This window comes from Aphelocoma coerulescens, chromosome 2 (genome assembly GCF_041296385.1).
Source record: "Aphelocoma coerulescens isolate FSJ_1873_10779 chromosome 2, UR_Acoe_1.0, whole genome shotgun sequence".
Taxonomy (NCBI): domain Eukaryota; kingdom Metazoa; phylum Chordata; class Aves; order Passeriformes; family Corvidae; genus Aphelocoma; species Aphelocoma coerulescens.
In genome coordinates, this window is record NC_091015.1 from 40,432,308 (window position 1) to 40,458,828 (window position 26,521).

Consider the following 26,521-nt stretch of genomic DNA (forward strand, 5'->3'; position numbering starts at 1 on the left):
ATTCACTAACAAAAAAAAAGTCTTTCAGCAACAACAGAATTTAAAATGGATCTGACTCTTCAATGCAATTCCCACACATTTTTGGTATGGTAAGGTTCTTGATGGAACTTTCATGGCTGCAATATCCCTTTTTAGTACATTCATGGAGAGACTTCTTCAATCTTTACTACTAGGTCATGGCAAAACTTCAGTGTCTGATGTGGAAAATAAGAAAAACTGCAATCCCCTTTGGATATTATACAGCAAATTAGTGATATGTAAATAAACTGAAAAAAAGTAAGGAGAAGTCACTGATGTGTTGCCACCACTAACATGTATTTCACACTTTTTCTCTATCAACATTTTAACAGAATATGAGTGATTGCCTCCTTTCCTTACAGGTAGATCTTGCCAGTTTGTACATCAAGACTGGTGCCAAGAACATGCCCACAGTGTTTTTGCTGACAGATGCCCAAGTTCCAGATGAACGCTTTCTTGTGCTGATTAATGACTTGTTGGCATCAGGTGATTAAAGCAACAAATTTCTTGAAAGATCTTTTCCAGTGACAAATGATCTGTGTTTGCATTGAACTTTAAAGAGATTATTTCTTTTTCAGGTATTTGTAGGGGGAGATTTTAGAGCAGCCAAGTCAAGCCATCCAACTTGAGCATTGAGTCTGACTTGCTTAAGGCAGCACGGCCCATTGAGGAGACAAATTGCTAAGGCTTACCATGCATAAGTGCATTGATCTGGGGGGAAAGGAGAATATCTCTTTGACTTAATGTTATGTTTGTTTTGGTGTGATTTCACTAATTTCAAGCAATGTCCCTATGACTGCACAACTATAGCATGCAGCAATGATGCCTCACCCATGTTTTGAAGATTAGAGAATCTGGACTCTGAATGTGGGTGCGTGGAGATAAGATGGAAGAAAAAATGCACAATGCTGGAGTGTATCTCGAAAGATTTTTTAAAAAGTTATATTTACTTTTGCAACCCAACTAGTAAGCAATTTACCAACAGCCTGTGAAATAAGGAACCACTATTCTGAGGGGCCCATAATTTGCAAGTGAACCTCCTATCAGGGCAAATATTTTGTCATTTCAAAACAATGTTGTTTCCTATCCCTTAAAAGAAAAAAAAAAAGAAAAGAATAGTTCCTTTTAGGCAAAAAGACATAGGGAACAGGAGGAGACTGTTTTGTTACTAGATATATGTAATGTCATACCATAGCTCTTGTTACGTGCTTAAACCCCATTGGGGTGAATACCATGTAGAAGATTATTTGTCATCTGTTGTGTAAGGCGTCTCCTACCTACCCCTTTGTCTTTTCACAGGAGAGGTTCCAGATCTGTTCCGTGATGAAGACATGAAGGTCACAGTTGCAGGAGTTAGAAAAGAAGTCTGAGCCCTGGGCCTGATGGACATCAGAGAACACTGTTGGAGGTGGTTCTTGAGAGTGTGGCTGCAGTAGAAAGTAAGGCATATTTCAGGGGGCAAGAAACAGTGATGAGCTGATCAAAATAGCAACATATTTCAGTTATCTCATAACCCAGCATATGTTGGCATACTTCTCTTGAAAGCTCACTTGCTGACGTGTGGCACCGAAGCTGCCTCTCTTGTGTTACCCCTGTAATAACCTGCCTGTGTGGAGGCTTGGTGTACACCAAGTTTGCTTCCAGATCTGTTGACTTCCTGCCTGTTCATAGGAAAGTCACATAGCTGCTCTGTGTCTTAGTTTCATGGTCTTATGTCTTGGACATAATGATGCACTCCAGAGAGAAGTGAGGTGCTCATGAGGAGTTTGTGGTGCTGTTAATGCAATCGTAAATATGCTCCCTAATTACATATGTTGTAATTCTGTGTGTGTATTCAAGTCTTAAGTATTTGCACAAATAATTGAAATTTCACAGAAAATGTTAATTCTTTCTACTTTACATATGCCATTTAAAACTGGAAAAGTAAAAATATCCATGTAGCTGTTTGCAGATTTAAAACTTTTTAGGAATACACATTAATATGATACCACAATTGCAACAACTGTTTTAGAGACACTGTTTTGGATGGAGGCTGTAGTTCTCTCCTGAGAGCTGGAAAGCAGTATCTGGGAAAACTGGTTTTGCAGTGGCATCTTTAGGAACTTTCAGGTTATGTAGGCTTCAATTTCACACGTCATCTGAAACATCTGTGTAGCTGATAAGAAGATGAGAAGTCTGAAAAACATTAACCCTTAAGAAAGAGAATGTTTTGAAAGGGATATATGCTCCATACTTTTTGTATGAAAATGCTCAGTTTCACTGGGAGGGAGAAGAGCCTTCATATAGCAGTGATCTTCTATGTTTCTCAGTTTTCTGAGGTGTTTAACCACCACTGTTCTAAAGAGCATTCTGATTTGACTGTGAGTTTTTGCCAAGTTCTCACACTTCATAACATACCACTTTCTCTTTTTCACCCCTCTCCTCTTCTCTTTTTCAATCCTGCTTAAATTTTGCTGAAGTTCCCTCCTCTCTGTAATTTTGTTGCCATTACTTCTTCATTCCACAAATTTATTCTGCAACACAGAGGCCAGTGGAGATTTGTGTGACATATTCTGTATCATCTTCACTTTTACAGACTTCAGTGACATGGTCAATAGTGGTGCTTACCTTCTGCATATCCCTTTCTGACTGTGCTATTTGTCTCTGTTTCATGACTATTGTATTCGTATATTATTTTAAGAAAGGATGGGGAAAAAATTATTTCTAATATCTCTCTTCATTTTCTCCTTTCACATTTTTACCATTTATGTTTTCCCTATTCCCACAGTAACCTTTCCTTTCCTTTCCTTTCCTTTCCTTTCCTTTCCTTTCCTTTCCTTTCCTTTCCTTTCCTTTCCTTTCCTTTCCTTTCCTTTCCTTTCCTTTCCTTTCCTTTCCTTTCCTTTCCTTTCCTTTCCTTTCCTTTCCTTTCCTTTCCTTTCCTTTCCTTTCCTTTCCTTTCCTTTCCTTTCCTTTCCTTTCCTTTCCTTTCCTTTCCTTCCCTTCCCTTCCCTTCCCTTCCCTTCCCTTCCCTTCCCTTCCCTTCCCTTCCCTTTCCCTTTCCCTTTCCCTTTCCCTTTCCCTTTCCCTTTCCCTTTCCCTTTCCCTTTCCCTTTCCCTTTCCCTTTCCCTTTCCCTTTCCCTTTCCCTTTCCCTTTCCCTTTCCCTTTCCCTTTCCCTTTCCCTTTCCCTTTCCCTTTCCCTTTCCCTTTCCCTTTCCCTTTCCCTTTCCCTTTCCCTTTCCCTTTCCCTTTCCCTTTCCCTTTCCCTTTCCCTTTCCCTTTCCCTTTCCCTTTCCCTTTCCCTTTCCCTTTCCCTTTCCCTTTCCCTTTCCCTTTCCCTTTCCCTTTCCCTTTCCCTTTCCCTATTTTTAAGGGTTTTTTGAAAGCCAGCTTTCAAACTCCTTTTACCTTGCAACAATTTCACCAGTCCCCTACTGTGCAAATTAGCACTTCTGGAGGCAAGAACAGGAGGTATCTATTCATGTTGCAGGGAAGAAAAGTAGAGACATTATAGTACTGAAGGAGACATAAATTTCATGAATTAACACACTGGTAAATATCTGTATGAACTTTTAGTTGCAGTGTGACCTATCACCTCCTCATTTCCCTAGATTTGAAGAATAAAAGACTAATATAATGTGAAAGAGAACAAAAGGGTGAATTTAGGCAGTTTCATAATGTTAAAGCTCAGTGAAGTGATATAGTCTCATTTTTCCCTTTCGTTTTGGAAAAATCAACATCCTACATTAAGCCACGTTTTCCCTCGAGCTCACTTATAATCTTACATCCTGCAGTTCTGTTTATGCTGAGGAATCTGTAGCTCAGGAACCAAAACTACACAGGGCTGTTCTTTGACTCTCTTTGGGTTTGTGTTGGTTTTGTTTTGATTGCTTTCAATCTGGACATTGCAGTCAATTCTGCTGTCAGTGTACTGAGAACGTGCCATGTGTGTAGGTGCAAATTTAAGTTGAAAGTACATCAGGTGAAGACAATGGGTTGCACCATTATAAAATATGGGTCCACAGCTGAAGGGTATGTGAGGACAGATATGCACATGAGAATTTTAAGAACTTTCATAATGAATGATGAAATAAATTATAAAGGAAGAATGATGCTCAAGCAAACAAAGTTGATGGCTGAACATTGTAAATGTTAATGTGCTGATGGGTCTAAGGCACACACAAGATGAGACATTTCTAAGGCTCAGGGATTTACTTGGGTTCCAGAATTTTTTCAATATCCCAAATCTCTGTGCAGTAATCGCTCTTAAATACTCTGCACATCACCAAAATTTCTTGGAAAAGTAAAGGCCAGAAGAAGCAATTATTTCTCAAAAGCATGAATATGACGAGTTCAGTCAGTCTTGCTGTTTTCTGGAGCTCCATCTGATTTTATTATACTTTACTTTACTTTACTTTACTTTACTTTACTTTACTTTACTTTACTTTACTTTACTTGTCATGGTAACCCATCAGCTTTTCCCCAAAGATGTGAACACTGTGCCCAAAGGCCTCACAGCCCTCATGCCCTACACAAGCATACCCTCAAATGTACTCTTTCTAGTAAGTATACTCTTTGCAGCATTTCATCTTTGCATGTTTTCCAGGTTCTCACTTCAGTCTCCTCAGTGCTCGCAAACATTACTATATATTCCAAAGTCAGACATGCTAAGTGATTTTTCTTTTGAACTGAATCTGTGATTCAGTCCATGTGTAGCCAGTTTTCTTCATGAGCTGCTGATGGGTACTACAAATACTTGCTCTTCCTTCCTTGAGCAAGTTTCTTCATAGTGTATTTTCCTCATGTAAAATTTACAGTCCCTCAGTGGCTGTTGTGAAGTCCCAGCATTAAGAATGAAATTTGCTTTAGGGGAATGCCATTTCTCCAATTTCCTTCCAACTTGGCATGACTACTTTAGTCATCACATCTGTACAATGATCTCCTCTTTCTATAGTCCTGTCAGGATTTAGGTGGCTCCCCATTTGCTATGGAACTTAGCAGTACAGTATTTTCATGCTTCAACCAGAATTAAAGTCAAACATAGGCAGAGTGGGTGTCCTGCATTGCCACAGGCAATATTGTCCATATTTTTATGATTAATTTTCTTTTAAATTATCATCTTTCATTTCCAAATCCTCTTTCATTAGGACACATTAACCTTTTCCTTTTGGTTTGTTTTGCCACTGACAGAACATCTATTTTTATCTGTGAATCTGCAAGGAACTTGTGAAGCCCCATCAGAGCTCAGCTTTTGGCCAGCTCTCATGGTTTTTCCTTTGAGGGCATAAATACATATCTATCTGCTTGAGTGCTTAAATCCCAGCCAAAAAGAACTATGTTTTTAGGGTTTATGATTCTGTGTTAAACTAATACTGACCCCAGATTTGTTTTGATTTTTGGTTCGGGTTTATTTTTTGTTGTTTGCTTTGTTTGGTTCAGTGGGGAGTAGCTATCGAGGATTTCCAAGTTCTGTAGCACAGAATACATCTGTTTCTGCAGTTGGCAGGCTCTTACAGAGTTCCTGTTTCTGTATGAAAAGCTCCAGGCTTTTCTGATTTGGATGTCAGCCATCTCTTCTTGAGCACTGAGAGAGCTGACTTTTAAGGATACATCTGTATTAGTAAAACTACGAAGGGCATTTGTGGTCCTGAGGACTAGTAGCATGAAATGGCTGGCGTCCATATGGATTTTCCTGCTCCTGCACAGCTTTTCCTGTGCTCTGTTCACAAAATGATGGTGGTGGCATAGAGCTGGTCAGGACTGACTCCTGGTCTGTGCAGCTCCTCACTCCTGCAGCAGCACTGCTTAGCTTCATATGGGAAAACCATGAGTGCACTAATGCTGAAATAGGATGGGCTCCATCAGACCAGAGGTCAAGTATGTGCCAAGATGCTCTTTAGTCTTTTGTCTTGCTCTGTTCAAAGCACTTAGTGAACCTAGAGGGCTTGCATTTTTGAGAAGAGCAGGAGAAGGTTGGACCAAAAAAATATAGTGTGAGATGCACATCAGTAGTGAGAGTGACGTGTGAGTGTGAGGCTCAAATGGACACTTGAGAAAACAGGGGGGTTGTGTTCTTCGGAGTGGCGAATGCTTCATGGAAGTTGATATGGATTTCACAAGATAACAGTTCTTTTTTCCACAATGATTGTCTTCATTACTCAGTTGTGTGTGTTTAAATCTCAAAAATCCTCAAAGAAAGGGATGTGTTTATCTTGGAGAACTTACTACATATTTCTATTTCTATATGATTACTGTAATATTTATATCCTGGTTGTCTTGCAAGATATTCTTCATTTTTTACATGGAGAATTTCCTATTCTTTCCTATTCTTGGGTTTTTTCCTTCTGTCAAATTAAGCTGTAATGTATGGCTTGGACAAAAGATAAATGTTTTCAAAATAAGACCTTCTTGGTTATGCAAAGATTGTTCAAAATGTAGTCAGTAATAATTACTCAATTTTCCTCACAGCTCTCTTGCTATCAGATCACATGACATCTTCATTATTCTGTGTGCAAAGCAAGCAGTGCACAAGGTCCTTTGTAGTTTAGGGAATTCACTGGGGGGAATGCAAATGAACCCCGAAAACATGCCGCATCAAATCTATGGTGAGAATTTACCAAACTTCACTACAGCTAAAGGAGAAAGAAGGGTTATGCTGTGGTCAGGATCTGGTTACATTCTTTTTATTACTACCTTTTCAAGTATCAGCTGTATCCTATGTATTTGTTCACAAAAAGTAATTAACAAATAGATATTTATCTCATCAGGGTATCATATTATATCCAGGGCTGTGCTGGAATTTCCTGCCTAACAATACAATGTAGTAAAAATCTCTTAGCTATGTGTTTTAAGGAAAAATAATGAAAATTATGAATAGTATGTTACGGTCTGAACTCTAGGACTAGCTAGTCCAAGAAGTAATTTATTAAATGATTGAGACATTGTTCTTCATCCTGTCACAATAATCTACGAAGTTTTTGTGTAAGTGACTCATTTTACCTATCACTATCTTTTTATTGGATTTGATAATTTCTCTTCATTCTCTGTAAGGTTTCTACAATTCAGTTTTGCAGAATTCATCTACTTTCTCTCTTCTTAGCCTTCGTAACAGTTTCATTCAATTGTTGTCTACTGCTTTGTAAACCTGTACTTGTAAAATTGTGCTTATGCATTTGAATACATCTGCCAAGGACAAGGGGAGAACAGAGGAGTGCTGGGTGTCACTTAGGAAATCTAGAATTTAGATATTGGAATAAGGTTTCAAGTAAACAGTCCTAAAATCCCCGTCTTACCTTCCTCAGGTATCTGCAGTTCATATAAACTAATGCAGCTCCTTATACATACAATTCTTCTAAATTGCTCCTAACAAATTACACTGGATAGGGAAAGCAATCTCTCCCCTAAAGTTCAATGTAGGATTGATATAAACAGTAATCATCCCATACAAACAATTTTTCAATATTTAGGGAGAATAAAATATTACTTAGGATACAAGACTAAAGAAAACACTAAATTCTGATTTGCTTCTGGCAAATGTCCTAAGACTCTGATTTGAACTCTTCTTGCAGTCCAGTACTTAAGGAGTTAAGTCCATATATGAGCAATGTGAGGAGTGTAGGAGGGTGTAGAAGATGAAACTTCAAGCAAGTCTGTGTATGGTTTGCAGCTTTGGAGGAGTGATAGATTCAGTTTGGCACCACTGCTATAGCAAGGGCACTTGTGAGAAGCACATCAAAGCAGGGACAGATCTCTCCAGGCTCTCCATTGCTGCTGCTACCACGGCAGGGATGGTGTGCAGATCTGAGAAGGTGGCTACTAGAGGAATAAAAAAAGAGAAAATTAAGTTCCCTGCGCTTCAACATGGAGCTGAGACACCATGAGTATTACAAATGACTGTAGAATTTTCCCAGAAAATGAGGTGATGTGAGGGAGAAACAATGTCTAACTGAAGGACACACAGTGTAACCAGGAAACAAATTCAGAAAACTCAGCAGTGTTCAAGAGTTGCGAAACAGACCTAGCAGATTCTTCCCCTACATTTTTTGTTCTTCTCTGATTCAGTTTTGTGGCAGACACCATTTATTCTTGTATCTTTTTGGTTGTTTCTTCTGTGTGTGCCCATCTTTCTCATCAGCAGTAAATTCCAAGATCTTTCTGTGTCTTTGTACAGTTTTAGTGTAATTTTCACCACTTGTCTAGAATTCTGCATGGACATTTCTGCCATTTGCCTCTTCAAACATTTAAAGTAGATGATTTCTTCTGTACCTTAAGCCAACTTGCTGATTGGTCTATCTTTCTGACGTTCTTAGACAACCTGGGTATTCTTGGTTTGACTTGGTTCTAGTATCTAGGTTATTTGTGTAAATTCCTGTCTTGTGTTTTCTAGTGCAGAGATGTATTTTTAGAAACTATGAGATAGTAGCAATTCTTTTCCATTTTCCTTTCAATCTTCTTTCCAGATACTGTTGAACCTTTTTTCTATTGTTGCTTTCTCCTCATTCCTTTATCTCTCCTATCTGATTGCTTTAAAACTCAGTGAAGTATTGAGCCAGTTCAACCTCTTCCTTTCATCACTTCTTTTTTTACTTATTTTCTTTCAGCTTTCTGCTTTTTTATCCAGTTTTCTCTTAATAGGAATGTCAGTTCCCAATTAGTCCAAAGGAAAAATAAACTTGTCACTTCCCTGGCATGCCTCACTGGGCTCTGTCCTGGCACTTGTGGCTTTTGGACAAGTTATAAACTCCTCTGAAACCATTTGGATATTTTCTATTGGAATTAACAACATCAGTGCCATATGGTTTGAGAGGCCCTGTACAATAGAAATAGCTCCTTTAGTAAGAAGCATATAGGAGAGACTCCATTCTTGTCTTAACAGCCTGATGTCTGTCCTTTTACCAATTAACCAAGAGCATATGCAATGGCCAAAGCATGTGCTACCTGCAGTAAGTAGGGTCAAGATACAGCTGAGGACTAGAATAACCCTTCCTTCTCAAATGCGAGTTGCTTTGTGTAGACCTGGTGATATCAAGACTTCAGTCACAGTTTTATTTTCCTTTGAATACTTTGGCCTACCCTTTTTGGGCATCTCTGCACTTCTATTAAGAATCATCCCTTAAAATTCCCATGAAAGCTAAGATCCAAATCTCCTTTTCTTCCTGCTCTTTTAGAGGGGTCACACTGCATATTAAAGTGTCAGGAAGAGACTTGAAAAGATTTAGAAAGTCAAGAACTGGGTTTCTGTCACCATGGCCAGCTGAATGTGCACCTTCTGGCTGTCTGCATGCCAGCCAGTCCCAGTGCCTGCCTTATCATGTATTGCTATCAAACTGAGTAACTGATGCCAACATGGAGAGAGCAGAAGGAAGCTGCAAAAGTGCCACGTTTGTACAAGGGAAAGGGTGCAAAACCTATTTGCCCAAGGTTGCTGACAAAGTTTATTATCTGCCAAATTTGGCTTGGAGCCTCAGCTCTGTACTGGCTGGTGCTGGACCATGGTTCATTGCATGCCTCTCTTTGATGGCCTCAACTTGCCGTGTGATTATTTTCTCTCCCTGTTCCCTCCCTCCTCTCTGGCAGATTGTCGGGTGTTTCTGTCCCATCAGTGCCATGCTGTGAGAGTGAGCTGGGAACTTCCCAGCCATAGTTAACTGCCCTGCTATTGACTGGCTTCATGAGTGGCCATGGGAGGCCCTTTCCTCCAGCAGCAGGAGGTTCATTGAGGAAGCTGAAGGGGTCGAGGTACAGTTTCAAGGCCATCAGTTTCCTAAAAAAGCATCGGTGATCGCTGAAAGATCAATAACGGAATAAGCTGGGGGGAAAAATTGCTCTTTTTACTCCTTCCTGCATACTTATTGCCTTTGGTGTTGTTCAAGTTCACCCCTGCTAAAAGCTGAATTTTAATGGTATGTCACTGCCTTCAGAAGAGTTTAGGGAGCTGTCTAGCACAGGCAGAGAAGAGGGGGAAAGAGAAGCATGTAAATCATAACACTGTCTTTGCAGAATCCTTCCATTATAGTCTTTTTAGGATCTTATAGATACAGAGTTTATTTAGCCCTTTCCAATTCAGTTAAATATATTCACTAGAGCTGTAGCAAGTGAGGCTGAAATATTGCTGTGCACTGTCCAGGTGAACCAAATAGTTCTCTGCCTATTCAGCACATAGAAAGGTGGAAATTTCCCCTGTAAAGGCAATCCATGGCACTACATGGCAAATACATTTAGCATTTTAATATCTGGGCAATTATTCTCTTTTTGTTGCTGGCTGATGCAGAGCATGACATGTTTGTTTTCAGAAAAAGCCCCAAACGAACCACATGCATTAGTGAGTTTCTCTTCAGGGGAAAGGAATATTCTCATATTCTTCTAAGAGTTTTAGCCAGCTGCTTCTGATGTCCTTCCTAGCATGGGACAACATGCAGCAACTTCCGTGCTGGCAGTGAGACTGCTGGAGTTACTCACGGAGATCTGGAAAATGCTTACTTTCCTTCACCAATTGCCATTGCAGAAGTTTCCTTCTGGACATTATATTTATATTATATTTGGGACCATTTATTTGGATAAGGGGGTTTTGATCATGTAAGACTGAGGATTTCAGGAATTCCCAAGGAAGAGCCATCTGGTTTTAGTCGAGTGTAGCACCAGGCAACTCTCTGCATTTGCAGTGTTTATCCTCCATTCAGACCCATACAAAACACAGCAATAGTGGTGAAATGAAGGTGAAGGAGAGGAGAAGGGATGTCTGGTGCTGCTTCCAGGGAACCCCCGGGAGCTCCCTGTCCCCGGGGCCGTGAGGGGAGCGGGGCTGCGGGACTCGGTCCAGGCTCCCTGGCTGCCGCTCCTACACGGTCCTGGCTCCGCACTCCGGCGGCACACGGATGCCTCCTGTAGGGCTGCGGGGGAGGGAGACATGTTTGCAAATAAACCTGGCATTTGTATGTTCCATCAGCTGCTCCTGCTTTATTTTAACAGAGACGTATAGTGTCATCAGGATAGTTATTTGTTGTCTGGTGAGCTGGAGGGGGCGGGGGGGGGGGAGGCGGGATATCCAATTGCATTAATTTTTAATGTGATACTAACTTCTTATTTGAAAGAAACAGAGAGGATTTAATGAAGAAAAGAAAATAGAATTTACTTTGACTTAAATATATTCTTTTCTCATGTCCTTATCTTCTTATATTTTTTTCTCCTATGAAAATACATCTGGTCACCAGAATTTAGTCATTTAATATTACTGTATATAAATATATAATAATTATACATCTATACATCTAATATATAGTATATTGATAAAATATTTGGGGGGATTATTTAAAAAAAAAAAAAGCATTATGTTCCTCTATCATTCTTTTCTTTTTTGATATTTAATATTTCACTGATCTTAGCAACTGTTAATGAGTTCCTTTTTTCACATTGGTGTTAACTGTTCCTGGTAAGTATCTTTACTGTTTGATTCCCAGGAAGTGACATAAATGTCAACTAACAAAATAACATGACACTTTACTGACAGGGAATTAAGGGGTTTGTGTCATCAATGTACATGAACCAGTACAGACATGAGTCATTTGCAGCCGATGGGAAGACCAACAAACAAAGAGCAGGATGCAAAAAATAATAGGATGAGGCAGGGGAAAGATTTTAAAGTGATGAGGAAAGTGTACTCAAAACAGAGGCATTGAAATAACAGAGAAGCCATGTCAGTGCTATGGGTGGAGAGAGGAGACAGGAAGGAAATGCCAAACTGAACCAGAATGGTAGGAGAGGTGTAAAGCAAAGGGTCTGAGAAGGAGTAAAAGGAAAGTCAAGGCAAAATGACCAAGTTAGTAAAGGGAGGGGCAACAAGACAGCTGCAGAGATGTATTAGGATATCTAAAGAGTGAGAGGGGCTGGGTGGAAAAGGACCACCCTGAAGAAGAGGGAATGCTAGAGTCTGCCATCCCCTCTCCATCAAAGATTTTTGGGAGGTGGTCTCCTCTCCTTCTCTTTAGTGCTGGTGTGTTAATGTGTCATTTTGCTTGCTCCATTTTAGATACTTCAGGAAAGTCCTTTGTTTGTTCTTACCACAGAAATCTTGTTAGCTAGTGCTCACTTATTTCTGGGCTTCTAAAACACACTGCAATCATCCTGTCCCTTATTGTTGATCAGCAGTGTGAGGTCTACTGCTGAGTGATTATTTTGTCATAGTTGACACTTAGCTCCTAATTCTCTTTTCTACACTTTCAAAAAGTTGAGCAACAGTAGTTGATAAAGGATTTTTTGTTTAATGCTGTATAACAATATTACAGATTACTTTTAATTAGGGTAGCTTGAAGTTAAGCTAATGATAATTTTTTCTCTTAAGGGTTCAATACAAATAGGGCATCATATTTATATTGCTTTAACAAAAAATGGAAAATTTCTGGGTTTAAATGGTGAATGAAAACCATAAAAAACTCACAGTGAGTGTGGGAACCAAGAAGGAAGTTTTTTGGGGGGTTGTTTGTTTGTTTGTTTTTTTTCTCTACCTCTTTGTTTTCAAAACAATAACCCTTCTGGAAGACACAGTCTATCCAGGGAAAGAAGTGGGTCAGGTTGAGCTCAGCAGGGAGATGGTGAGCTGCACGGTCAGTTTGTTCCGGGGAGGGTGCTGCTGTGAACATCCCTTTTGCCCGGTGTGAAAGTATCTGAACAGAAAGAACAAGTGATGCTCCCTGATCGTGGTGCCTGTTGGAAGTAGGCACTGTGAGACCCTTTTCACCTGGAAGGACATTAAGGACAAGAAACAGTGAGTTCAGAGGTATTTGAAGGGAAATGGAAAGTATCAGAAATTTAATCAATTCTGATGTCTTTGATTTCTTGGGAGAGAGGAGAGGAAAAGAGCCCTCTTCTGTTTCAGTACTGAAATTGCTAAACCTCATTTTAAAGGAGCACAAGAAAAAAACAGGGTGTAGCAGCTCTTAAATCCATGTACTGAGCTTCATGAACTTACAAGTGCTTTTATACCTCATTTGATATAAGGCACGATCTACAGTATTTTAAAATAATCTGTGTCCAAGTTCAGCATGACAGGCACCCCCCCCCTTTCTTACTTTCATCTGGTGTCACATATGACTCAGTGCAGAATAAAAGGATCAGGATTGTTTAATTCACCTCTTTGAAAATAACAACCATATACATCTCTATCATCTTTGAGTATTTTATTGTTGCTGTTTTTTATGCTGCTTCTCTGCTGCTTAGCACCAAGCAGCACACATTGTTAAGCATACCAAGGATAAATTCATTATGCTCTTAGTTCATCATACTCCAAGGTATTTTAGAACATGCAGTGTGGCAAAGAAGCCACCTGGAGCAATATTTTGCTTTCTCTCCTTGCTCTTAAACTCCTTCCTGTCCACCCACTCACATCTCCTAGGTACCTTTTCCTTCAAGCAAACACTGACTTGGCTTTTTTTTCTCAGTTTTGATAATTGCCTGCAACATGTGTTAGTTTTCAGTGACACTGGTCTTTTTTGTTCTTTGCTTGGCATGTTTCAGCTAGCTCAACCTAACTGCAAAGAGTTGAGATTTATATATTTGATAGTAATGACTATTTTGCATCCTGAGAAAAGATAGAGGGAGGATGCAGGCAAAATTCCTGTATAAACTGCTTGTAACTTGCCTTGGGGTTTTTTTCATGTTTAAAGTCAATCAGCCAAGCCTAGAGTAGAGAGATTGTATAAGAATGAACCTACTTCACCCTCATATTTTCTTTCAGAATGTATATAGGTTTAATGCTCAGTTGTCTTTAGCACTAATGAATGGCTTTGATTTGTACCAGCCTAATCTTCATTATTGGCTTCAAGCTACTTTATGTTTTCTGGTGAACTGCTGTTAAATCAGATTTTGTTACTGTATCAACTCTTTTTTGTTTGCTTTTTTTTTTCACCCGTAAAGAAGGCTAAATTAGCAATAATAATTTCCTTTGCCTACAACCCTGAATGGGCATATATTGAAAAGTACAATGTAGTATTAAAAAAAAAATCCTGGAGATAAATGAATGGCAGAATAAATAATTTATGCTAATGAAATTACTGCAATTAGTAGTTCCACAATGACCCTTTTAAAAGCCACAGCTGTTAATGTCAGGAAGTGCTGTCACCGCTGACCTTATCATAAGAGAAAGTGACAAATTGAAAATGCAGGGAAGACCAATCCTCAAAGAGGTCTGTTCGGGAACGATTAGTGTTTTCTGAAAACCAGTGTGAATTACAACCAGCTGCTCTCTGGCTCGGCGTGTCTCCCATGCTGTGCCATTTTGTTAAGCTCGATAACAATAGTTATTTTGCCCCATTGAGACAAGTTGTCTCGGGCCACTTCCAGCTCCACCGGAACCCACTCCGTCCCTCACTGATTTACAAATGAAACTGTTGTTAGAGGGCTTTTCAGGGCTGCTGAGTAGAGACCTCTCATAAGGATCATGTGTAAGGAGGTTGTCTTTCACTGGGAAGAGAGGTACTGCAGGGTCCGTATGTGTCACAAACAATGAAAAAGGAGAAAAGGGCTGAAACACATTTCAGTTGGAAGTTAAATGCTGCTCAAATCTGCATAAAATGTCTATTCCTGCTGACTAGCCTTGCTTTTACAAACAATTTTTTAAAAGATGAATTTATGCTACTTTGCTTCCACTAATGATGTTCTGGTTTTTCCTATTTGTAAAGCAATTTACCTCTGCTTTCCTTAAATGCAAATTATTCTTTATTTAGTTCTTGCTTTAATTTCTGTTTTTCTGATCATAGGTGAAATAAGTATTCTTCTAAACTAGCTCCGAAAAAGCACAAGAAAATAATGAGTTTTCTTACTGAGAAAAATGGCAAGTCTTTCTGCATCAACCTGATTGTAATATTAATAATGTAGGCTTAAAACATTTGACTGCATCAACAGCCACTCACGAGCAATTTTCCCAAAGTTCCCTAAGCATTATTGACAATGCTTTGGTAAATTATGTGTGACTTTCCTAAGAGTTGGTGTAGCTCATTTAATTCATATTAATTGATTTTTAGGCTTCCCTTGATTAATTGAACTGGGTTCGTCTTGTACAGAATGCAATAAATAATCATTAAAATGAGGGAGATGTGACTCCACAAATTATAAAGTTTAAGTGTGCTAGAAGTCATAGAGGACAAAATGAAAGTTAGTTACAGTGATGGAGTTAAATGGGTTTTCTTAGTATTTCCCTTTTAATTTTGCATACAGTACTCTTGCTTAGACACATATGTGAATTTATTCTCATATGTGGATAGGGTCCTTTAAAATAAACAAAAATTAATTCTGGGGATTTCTTATTTCTTGTTTATCCTGGGAAAGTATACTCTAATTCAAAGGACTGGAGTGGTATCTTGTATTTGCTAGTTCAGTTTTCAACAAATTTAGAAAAAGCACCTTTGAGCTTTGATCCTGAACCCCTCTTCTTGCTGTCAGAGGTGAATAAAGACAGGCATTTAACCTCTGCATTTTGATCAGAAGCACATGACTTAATGACCATCTGGAGCTGTTTTACATGTGCCTGGCCTGTTTTGATTTTTACATAGTATGTGAAAAGAAATTTCTAGTCTCTGGCTGCATTTTGGTCCCTGTGATGAGAGAGAAACCCCACGTGAGGGTGTGGGACCCAACACAGGGCCACAGTAATGCTCTGGGGTCCCTTCTGCAGTGTGCTGAGATTTGCTTGGAGCTGGAGTTATAGCTGGTAGTTTCATGCCTGGGTGGCACATAGAGAAGGGGGTCCACTGTCACAGTTTGGAGTGAATCTGAATTCCATGAAGTCATAGATACTTTTCTGGTCAAATACCCCTTGAAGCTGATAGGTCATTCTAGCACAGAAATGTTCCTGGGTTTTTTTGACTTTTTATGGTATCTAGAGGCTCAGCTTTCGAAAGGGCTCCACAGTGGTCTGAAGCCTGCCCTCATTACAATTTGTTAGTCTACTTTCAGAAGCACAGATAAGCAGGGATGGTACAACTTCAGAAATCTAAATTGTGGTGTCCTGTTCTGTTCAAACTGAAGTTAATGGCAAAAATACACGTCACTCCAAATAGGAATTTGATGATATATCAAATGTGGGGGGACCAGTGTGATTAGAGCAGCCACTCTACTGTATCTCTTTAACTGATAGAGGATTTCTCTTAGACAGGAGTTCCAGAGGTGAGGTAGAAAATCCATGGAGTATTAACTCTACATATAGCAGTATAGTGAACTGGTTTAATCTCTATTTCTATTTTTTAGGAGCTTTTATCAAAAAATAATAAAGTATGTTGAAGCGCTGAGCTTAGGTGGAGATGAAGACTTGATAAATGCCAGTGCAAAATTAATTAATTTATATGCAAAACAGTAGGGGAACGCTCATTTTGCTTTAATGTTTTTTACATGCTGACAACATTGTATTTAGGGTAGATTGAAGAGTTTTGTGAACGAGACATCCTTAGAAACATGTATGGATATACTTAACTCATATAGATATACTTAAGTTTGGAAGCATTTGTTTCTGCATTTCCATTTGTTCTCTTTCCTTGGTTATGTACATCAACTCATCCAGGACTCCATGGTTTATGGTGATTTCATGGCTTCTGCCCACACCAGTGTGAATGTGCTGAGTGCCAAGTACAATCACAACAAGAGGCAGTACAATTACACCACTCCAAATAGTCTCCTGGAGCAAATAATTCTTTATAATATCCTAGATGAAAAAAGCAAGAGGATGTCACAACACATGGAGCACTTGGCTGATAGCATGTAGAAGCTTTCTTAAGAAAGAAGGAAGGCAGTAACTTTCCAGGTAAACTGTGAAAGTCACAACTTTTTCTTTCATTCTTTATAAATAATCTTGATTTTATTGCAAATAAAACAGGGTTGTTGCATCACCTTTTCATTATTTGTGGGTGGCATTTTTGTGTTTCTTTGAAACTACCTGATTTTTGAAACTGGGGTTTATGGTTTTTTCTTTGCATAGAAGCTCTTTGAGCTCTTTAGCTGCCTTTGGAAAGAGGGGACTATCCATTTAAGCAAGGACCAAGTCTGGAGGGAGGAGGAGTGTAGTGGGGCTACAGTAAAAGGGTGGGAGGGGAAGCAAGTGCCACAGTAAAAGCTAAACCGAGGGAGAGAGAAGAGGCAGCTCCATATGTAGGGATTTTGTGTGTGGCCAGTGACCAGCTGAGGGGTAATGAAAGCAGGAGGAACATATGTGAAGCCTTTCCATCAGGTATTGTCACCTCCTTGTGAGGCTAGTGCCACTTAGCCCCCAGTCAGTGCTTCTGCTTAGAGTTCATTGGTGGGTGATCAGCCCACAAAGACAGAAAGGAGGGGAAACGGCTTGGAAGCCTTTACCCCATCCGACCCACGTATGTGTTCCATAATCCCTTTTGCAGGTTCTGAAGACAGCCCATAATCCAGCGATTTCTTTATTAAAAACTAAAATTCTGTGTGCTTTTATGCAAATGAAATTCTCAGCTGCAGTCTTTGCATAACATTGCATCTTGATGCTGCTGTATGAGGTTAATAATGGGAGCTGGCTGGCTTATTCCCACTTTGTCAGCTGAAGACCTTAAAAAAAATGGTCAACAGAAAAGGGATTTTAAAGTCTGTTTTCAATAAAGTAGCCCCTGCTAGTAAATTATTAAAATGCTCTTTTTCTCTGATTTCTGATTTGTTGATGGCCAAATGGTAATTGGACAATTTCATGTGCTGCATGCTGTGCTGGCTGACAGACCCACAGCTCCAGGCACTATCTAGCCAGGCACTTGAACACTGAGCCATTTTTACCCTGCACTCTGGAGCTTTATAGAAGAATATCAAATGGAGCATTGTTTAGTATTTTTCTTAAAGAAAAAGACATAAAGTTGGCTCAAACAAATTGAAAAATAAAGTGAGTGGAGAGATTTCTGATCTCTACAGTCATCTGTTAAAACTCAGTATTATAGCTTTGTCAAATCAAAAAGTCACATTTTGAAAAGGTAAAATTTGTAGGTTTTGTAAGATTTCAGGAGCCCAGCAAATCAGGAGAGCCCTCAAGACCTTCCATGTGATTGAAATTTAAGCCCTCTAATATTTGTCTTCCACTTTGTCTTATCGCCCCTATCCAGATCAGATTCACAAGACCCCTCAGGTTAAAATATATTTTGAATAGCTGTCAGACAAAATGGTTGGTAGGTTAGCAGAAAAACAAAAAAAAAAAGCCCAAACCATGCCAAACACAAAGTTATTTGAAACAATTTCTTTATATGTGAAAAGATATTGTTGCTGGGTATTTTGATATGAGTTTCTCACCTGGCAGGCAATGAATTCCTATTTCAGCACACTAACAGGTAGTTTTTGTTCAGCAGTCTCTGAGTGTGCCTTAACCTTTCAGCAAGGCTCTGCTGGAACTATCTGCTCAGAGTGAATACCGAGCATTTTCTATCACATCCTTCTGCCTTTACATTGGTGTCTTTGCTGGCTGCCACAGCTCTGCCTCTTTTTGCACTGCTGAGACACCTGGTTGCAGCCACAACCTCAGCAGCAGGACAGACATCTGAACATCCCAGGCAAGCTGTGGGGTCTGTGGTGGGAGCACTCAGGTTGTCACTATTAAATTATTTATGTCAACAAAATTCTGCCAGGTACAAGTGGAAAAAAGATACAAAAAATGAAAAGACAATGCTTCTAGTTAGAGACCCACAAAACATGAATTTGGTTTTCAGTTCAGCTTTTGGGTCTCAGAACCATGCCTAATGATCCTAATAATGCATTACCTTTTGCCATGTAGGTAGAAGATCTAAAATCCGAGTTTGCTACTCAAGAGGCAGAACTGCAACTGAAAAATCAAGATACTGAAGATTTGATAGCTAAGATAGGGTTTCAGACTGAGAAACTGAGCCAAGAAAAGGCCATTGCAAATGCAGAGGAGCTAAAGGTCAGTCTAATTCTCCTATTTACTGATGTTGAGCTATATTTAGCACAAAATAAACCTTTTTAGGTGAACAGTTTTGAACAACTTCCTCTCCAGGGAGCATAAAGTCTAAAGAATTATTATACTTACACATGTAACAGCATTTCACACCATGATTACCACTTGACCTTTCTTTACATTATGCCTTTTCCTAACCTTTTAGCTGTTTTAATGAGATGAAAGAACAATAAATACTGAGCTCATTCAAGCATTTAATGGATGTGGATCTTGAGAATCAGACCTATTTGTAATACAGTAAAGGTCAAAGAGTCATCTCTGGGCACTTCAGATTTCTAAAGGCTTTGAGGCTCTAGGTAAATTGAGCAACTCAATTGATACAGAAGTTCATTCCACCATCTTACAAGGTGCAAACCTTGAATCTTAAGATTGTAATAGTATTCCTGATAATATATGTCCTCAGTGTTAACTCTCCTTCTTTTTGCTTCAGCCTATCAGCATCAGTAATCAACATCTGTGTTGGAAACGCAAAGGCTTACATGCTTTAGTGCTCACCACAGAATGAATAGAAACGCATAATTTCATCAGGAGTCAAAAATTTCCATCTACCCTTGCAAGCATGGCTTTTGAAATAAAGCACCATCAGTATGGACTGCTGTAAATTGAAGTTCCTCTGCCTTTAAAGTCTGGAAGGCTCATTCAAGTCTGTCATTTTGCTACAAAATCTCATTTACCTTGTGTCATTTACCAAAGGTGCAGAGAGAAGTTCTTAACTGGCTTATAATAGTTGATGATTCCTGATTTTGAGCTATGGAAACTTCAAGTTGCCAAGAATTCTGTAGTTTCCAGATATTGACAACAGGGAAGGCTTGTCCTGTCTAAACAATCAAAATGGTCTCTCATTTTCTTCTGGTTTTTTTCTTAAACACTTACCATTAGATGATATTTAATACCTTTCTAATAACCTTGTGTCTGATCCTAATTTTATTGAGAGAAAAGTGATTTTTGGTACTGAGATAAATGAAGACATGATCAGGACCTTTATATTTCTCTGTATTATGGTAACTACAGACTTCAGCCTTTAGCTGATCCATATCTTATACAGGTCTTAAAAATGGTCATGAAGTTTCAAGTCCAAATAGTGCAATTAATTAAAGGTGCACAAATGGGATCCAACAGCTCAACATCCTACCAAACACTTTTCAGTGATGCTTTTCCTGTATTGGGTCCATATGCTTCTGATAAATTTGAATGTTCAAAATACACCCTTAACACAATTTTAATTACTTCATTAAGCAACTAGGTGAAACACATAGAGTGATTATTGTGAGATAATCACATCTTTGGGCCACTTTGTTTCAGGGATGAAGTTCAGCGCCTGACACTAATGATTACTGTACTCCACTGTCCATTGCTTTATTGCACTTCTGAAATGTTTTCTTTGGAAATGAAAGTGTCATTTTGTGCTACATTAATCTAAAACTGTTTCATAAGGCCAATGATAGTTTCTAAACACTAATCTTCTATCATTTTTGTGTTACCAAAAAAAGCCCAGAAAATGAGAATACATCTTCAGCTAAGTAATTTGTGAAGACCCTTCCTACTTGATTAAAATATGTCACCCTTTAAAAAATTATTTTTGCTTTCCTTTTCTATAGATTTCAAACTGGACCTTACAAGAGCTTTTTTGAGTTTTACAACCTTAAGCAAGTAAATACCTTGGAGGTATTGACTTGGAGTGAAGTATTACCTAAGGAAGATTAGGTGAAGAATTGAAATCACTTTAGATCAGACCTATTAGGAAATGTGAGGTCAGACTGGATTCCACATAAATGTGGCAGGGCTACACACATGTGTAGTAATAAACAAGGGTTTTACCACGAATGTGATGCTGGTAAGGTTTTAAAATAGTGGGCAGTAACACTGCTGTCATTTTGCTGGCCATTTTTGAGCTCTGAATGTTGTCAGCGAGAGAAAACATGCAGAGTATGGTGTAGGTATATGTGTGATAGTGACACTAACTGAGGATTAGGAACAAAGATGGATCCAGACTGGCCAGCTTTTTTAATTTACAGCCCTCAGCTGAAGTGCATTTTTTATTTGCTCGGTATAATGGAGCCACCCCACTCATGGTCTGATTGCTAAAGGCACACTGCTTCCATCTTTCCTAACAACTTAGCCACCAAGAGCTCTATACTGAAAAAGTTATTGATGTGAAGAGGACTAAACTTCTAGAGACAAGCATGAAAAACTCCTTCCCTTTGTAAGGGGTAGTAGATTTGAGAAATACTATCCTAAGGCTTATCTGCAACCTGTTCAATTTTTTCTCTTTTAAAAACCAGTTATTCTGTCACATATTTTTGGGGCCGGCATCAGCAAGCAAAGAATAACTAAGCATTAGGAAAAAAAGAGAGAGAGAAATATAATTAACTCATGTGACTTATAGTAGGTGTTTATTTTAATGGAAAATACCATGCCATATTAGAAGAACAATATACGGTAAATGTAATACTTGTTCATGAGGCTATGTCCTTAAAAACTTGAACAGAAGGAGCATGTGGCTGTTCTAAACTTTTTACTTGCAGTTAATTTCAGTAGCAAGGGTCTCAAATTGTGTTAGAGAAAATATAAACCACATCAGAACTGCATGTGTAAATGCATTATTTAATTTTTTAAATATACATTGCTAAGATGCAAACCAATAAACATTGGGAATTGCAATCATAAAAGATACATCACAAGAGATGGGGGACATATTTAACTTGATTAGGAACTTGTCATTTATAATGTAATGCATATTGATTTTTAATATTTGTTATTTCCACAGACAGTATCTGTGGGTGTCCTATCTAATAAATGTGTACATGGAAAATGCCCCCAACAATTGTAGAAACACGTTTTGTAAGGATATTAAATTCTTACAGAGGCTTGTTACTGCCAATGCAGAGTGGTTGATCCAAGTATTAACATCTTGATCACTGTAATATCATCTTTCTCTGTAATTAAACTAGGTTTAAGCAAGACCTGACAGAAAATGAGCCTGTGAGATGAGCATGAAGTACAAGGATAAGGATGAACCAAGTATAACTGACTTTGGCCTCAGGCAATGTATCTTTAAAAGTGTGTGTGGTAATCTTCCAAACACACAATTGCTGATGATACAGAATGCCCCCCAGGGTTACTCTCCCAGATAAATTTGCCCCAATGAAATCATAATCCACTTTTAAACAGGTAATTAAATAGTTGCAGAAAGTTGTGGAGGCACTGAGATTTCATGTAAGACTGATGCTAGCTGATATAAAGTCACCGATCTAAGCCGCTGTTAAGCCAAAACAAGTGTCTTGACAAAGCTGCTTGAACTGATGATTGTTTAATTTCCAAACCCAAAATTAAGTACAGTGTTTTCATATAGGATATTTCCATTTCTCCCATTCCGTCCCTTGTTGTGACCTGTGGTTTCAGACTTGGAACTGAGGAATAAAAAGAAGGCAGCAAATTTGGCAAAAGATGGAGGCTAGTTTGACAAATTTTAAATGTTTTCCTATACCTCAAAACTGGAGAGAATGCTTGACTATTTAAGGAAATCTTCAGTGCAAAACTGAACTAATCATTGGCTTCTTGGTGTTTCCTCTCAGTATCTAAAAGGAAACCCTTTGAAGATGAAGAAGGGACGGTGAGGGGGAAAAGTTCATGGTTCTGAAAATTTTAGCAAAAAGTCTTCAGTCTCTTATTAGCTCCAGCTTTTGAATTTTGAACCTAGATCATGAAATTCTTGCAGCTTATCTACTGCAATGGCTTAGGCTACAGAGCTCCTCCCAGTGTTCAGTAACTCCTCAGGAGTAACAGACTGCCCTAATATCACCCAGCTTTTTTGTACAGATACCTTATCTGGTCTCGTATCCTGCATTACTAGATAACACCCCATCTCTCAGGCATGTCAGTCACACCACTCACTTTGGCATCATCTGCAAATTTGCTGATCCCACTGTCAGTGTCACTGACTAAGGTATGAAACTGCTCTTTCTGTGTCTCCTCCCAGCCTCTCATGCACCCCCTGTCCCCTCACCAGCGTTACAGTAAGAAAAGCAGAAAAGGCCTTGACTTTGTGTAAGCCCTGCTCACCAATAAAAAAAACATCTCTGTGTCCTCAACCCTGTGTTCAGCACAAATCCAAAACACAGCCCCATACCAGCCACTGTGAAGAAAATTAACTCTACCCCAGCCAAAACCAGCACACTGTCACATAAAGGGAAAGGCCCCAAGGACCAAAGCTGGAAAACCTTTATAGGAAAGGTAATTATCAAAGGGACATCAGATAAAATCTGACATGAGAGAAGAAAATAACAGGTAAAAAAAGAGAGTCAGAAAAAGAGAAACTAAGTCACAACTTCATTGTCTTGCATCTTGAATTTAGGGGGAGAAGGTATGACCCTGCATTGTTCTTTTCTGTGTACCTTTGTTGACGAACTCAAGCCAGTCTGAGCACCACTGGGGTTTATTGAACGCAAAAATAGGAGAAAATGAAAGGGAGAGCATTTCATTGTATTTATCTCATCCATCTCTAATTCCTCAAGCAAGACATAAATCACAAATTGTGTTTGTGACAGTGAATACTTCTGGCTTTTGGGGCAAATATTTTTGCTTTGTACTGAATCACGTGTTTAAACCAAATAGCTAGTGCAGGATTCCTGTTTTACATTTGAGATGAAAGTAGGATTTAGCTTCTGCTTCTCAAAAAATTGAACATTATATACACTGGAGCTTCTCACAGGTTGATGACTCTTTGCAAGATTTAATCGACTATGATAAGGAGCATATTTCTCAGAATTGTCTGAAGGTTGCCAAGGAGCATTACTTGAAGGATCCAGACTTCAACCCAAATTATGTTCGTATAAAATCCTTTGCAGCAGCTGGTCTCTGTGCCTGGGTCATCAATATAGTAAAATTCAGTGAGGTATGTAAATATCAGCTCTTGAACTAACTCTGATGTGGGAATTTCGGTTAATGAATTTTTTATTATTTCAGGAGGCTCAGCTAAGTGTTCTGGGGAGCATGTAACATCAACCAGAGATAAAGTGGGAAGTGTTCAGTTCTTAGCAGTATGTATGCATGTATTTATTTTTAGTAGGAAGTGGTAAAAAAGATGTATCTGTTCAGGACTTTTCAATTGTCATTACAGTGCAACAGTTGGCAAATATTCTCCAGATGTACATGTTTCACTTGAAACATTCATCCTGAGTCTGGCTGTCTGGAGTGTAAGACAGGGCTTATCACTTGTGATTCCCTCGAGCACCTGGCAGCAGGATTTCTCCATTCATCCTAGTATTACAGCATGCTCTTATTCAATTACAAAACAGCAAAATCTTATCAATTTTAGATGAAATCTACTGAAGTGTAATGACTGTCTGATTTCCACCTGTATTCTAAAATCATGAAAGTGATACATGTAAATTAATTTTAGTTGGAGAGTAGGTCCACTAAGGTTGCATTCAGTTCTGCTAAAGATATCCTTCTATAAGTATCATAAAATCTGTTGTAGTCAATAATGAAAGAAATCCTTGCCTGACTCACTCTTGTGAAGAAAGACGGGTCTAAAGCAAAGATATGTAGTGAAAGACTACTAGGATTATCTGAAAGTCTTTCATCAGGAGTCTTTTGTAATTTTAGTAATAAAGTGAGACCAATTACTTCTCTAATGTACCAATGTGGTATGTCTTTTTCAAGGTGTATTGTGAGAGAGAACCAAAATGTTGTGTGCTGGCTCAGGCTAACCTTGAATTAGCAGCAGCTACAGAAAAAGGAGAAGCTATCAGGAAAAAGCTGCTTGTAAGTACTGCTTGATTAATAAGCTTTGTTCTCTAACACATTGAGCCCACTTAATTTAATTATTTTTATTTATTTATTTATTTATTTTAATGTGTTTTATTTCTATTGATTTTATTACTGTCTAATTCAAATATTAAAGGCTTTAAATATTAAAGGCTCTTTAGGGATTATCACCATTTTCTCCCAAAATGTACTGAAGAACACTCCACAGTTTGGGGGGCAGCACATGAAGCTGTTTATCTGAAATGACTGAATTTCCTCAAAGCCATCTAGGCACATTATAACCAACAGATTAATAATTGAAATGCTGGTTGATAGAAGTAACTGGCTGTGAGTTTTACAAGGAGTATATGCTAAGTGTTTATATGAGTAATGGCCTACTGGAGTATAGCAATAATGGCCAGAAAGGGCTTTAGAAGCTCACGCTCATTTGTGTTAATGTTTATCATTAAACATATGATAGGAACAACATCAAATCTCCTTTGATTTTTTGAAAGACCCCCAAACACAGGTACAAGTGTGCACACATGCACATAGAAGAGCAAACTTCGATAAGTCTTTTACTGATGAGTGTTCTGTGAGTTAATGATGTAACTGAAGACCACACTTGTCATTAAGTATCTATTGAACTTTTGAGAGGGATTATTTGTTGTTTCAGTGTTCATTTAATGGAGCAACTGCAGCACAAAGCACTCTTGATACAAAGACATCTTATGGTATCTTGGGAGATGGTGAGTGGAAGGAGTTTCTGCTGCAAGCTAATCACTCTCACTTAGCAAAGAAAGCTTCAAATGGTTCAAAAGCTATGACATTAATTAGGTTTAAAAGAGTTTGACTTGGCTTAAGACTTTTTTGTTGGTAATAGGTCTGAAATCTCACCATTTAAGACATCAAGCAATAAACAAAACTAAAAAAATCTGTAATGTGGGGATTATTCTCACTGTTTTCTCTTGAATTTGTATGTTAAAAGAATGAGCAAGATTCACTTTTAATTTAAATTCTTGGAAGCCTGTGGGTTATGGTATTTTAGAATTTAATTCTTTATTTCAGAAATTTCCTGTTTTTCTCCCTGGTATTGTAGTATCCACTTTTTTCTTGTTCTGAAGGAGATGCAGTTTTAATTGGTAAACAAAGATAGCTTTTACAATCTCACTTTCTCTTCTGACCCCCACCCCAAAAATGCCATCAGCTGGTACAGCAGGTATTTTGCTTCCATGTGAAACCACCTGAGCCTTATGACCTTGGAGTTGCCCATTCAGATCAAAATCTGCCCTAATGAAGCTTGTATCTGCACTAAAAGACAGCTTTAGGGAAGCATCACGGTTTTTTTTTATTTCACACATCTATACTGATGTATGTTTATTATGTACAAACATTTTCAGACAAAAATAGCCATCTAGGGTTGTTTTGGGGAGATTTTATTTTTTTTTTGCTTATTTTTAATACACAGCAATCCCCCCTGAAACTCATGGAGTCTTTCATTGTTTTAATGTGTTCCTCTAAAAGGAGCACTAATATATCTCACTTCCTTGTCTGACAGTATCTAAAATAACCTTTTCCTGGTTTAGGTGACCTTGCATTCAATCAGCCTCCAAATTTGAATCATCCTTTTTTTACATTTGTTTACTTCCCATTTTTTTAATATTTATTTACTTCCCCTTTCCTCTCCTCATGCATTTTTGTGAGGGTTGTTAGCAGCAGTCTTTCTCTCAGCTATGCTTAGCTCCTAAGAGGAAGAATCCTGTACCTCAGGCCAAGCTGCAGTTCCTTTGCATTTGTCTGTTTCCTGCGTTAGGCCAACAGT

The 26,521-nt window shown here is 38.6% G+C and overlaps 1 protein-coding gene across 1 annotated transcript in view; it reads left to right on the forward strand.

Moving 5' to 3' along the window:
- The window catches only part of DNAH11 (dynein axonemal heavy chain 11), a 98,575-nt gene that overhangs the window by 31,015 nt on the left and 41,039 nt on the right, over nucleotides 1-26,521 (forward strand). Inside the window, 5 exon segments of the mRNA XM_069004751.1 lie at nucleotides 18,751-18,897; nucleotides 22,527-22,564; nucleotides 23,055-23,184; nucleotides 23,663-23,845; nucleotides 24,616-24,717. Of these exon segments, the coding sequence (XP_068860852.1) occupies nucleotides 18,751-18,897; nucleotides 22,527-22,564; nucleotides 23,055-23,184; nucleotides 23,663-23,845; nucleotides 24,616-24,717 (600 nt within the window).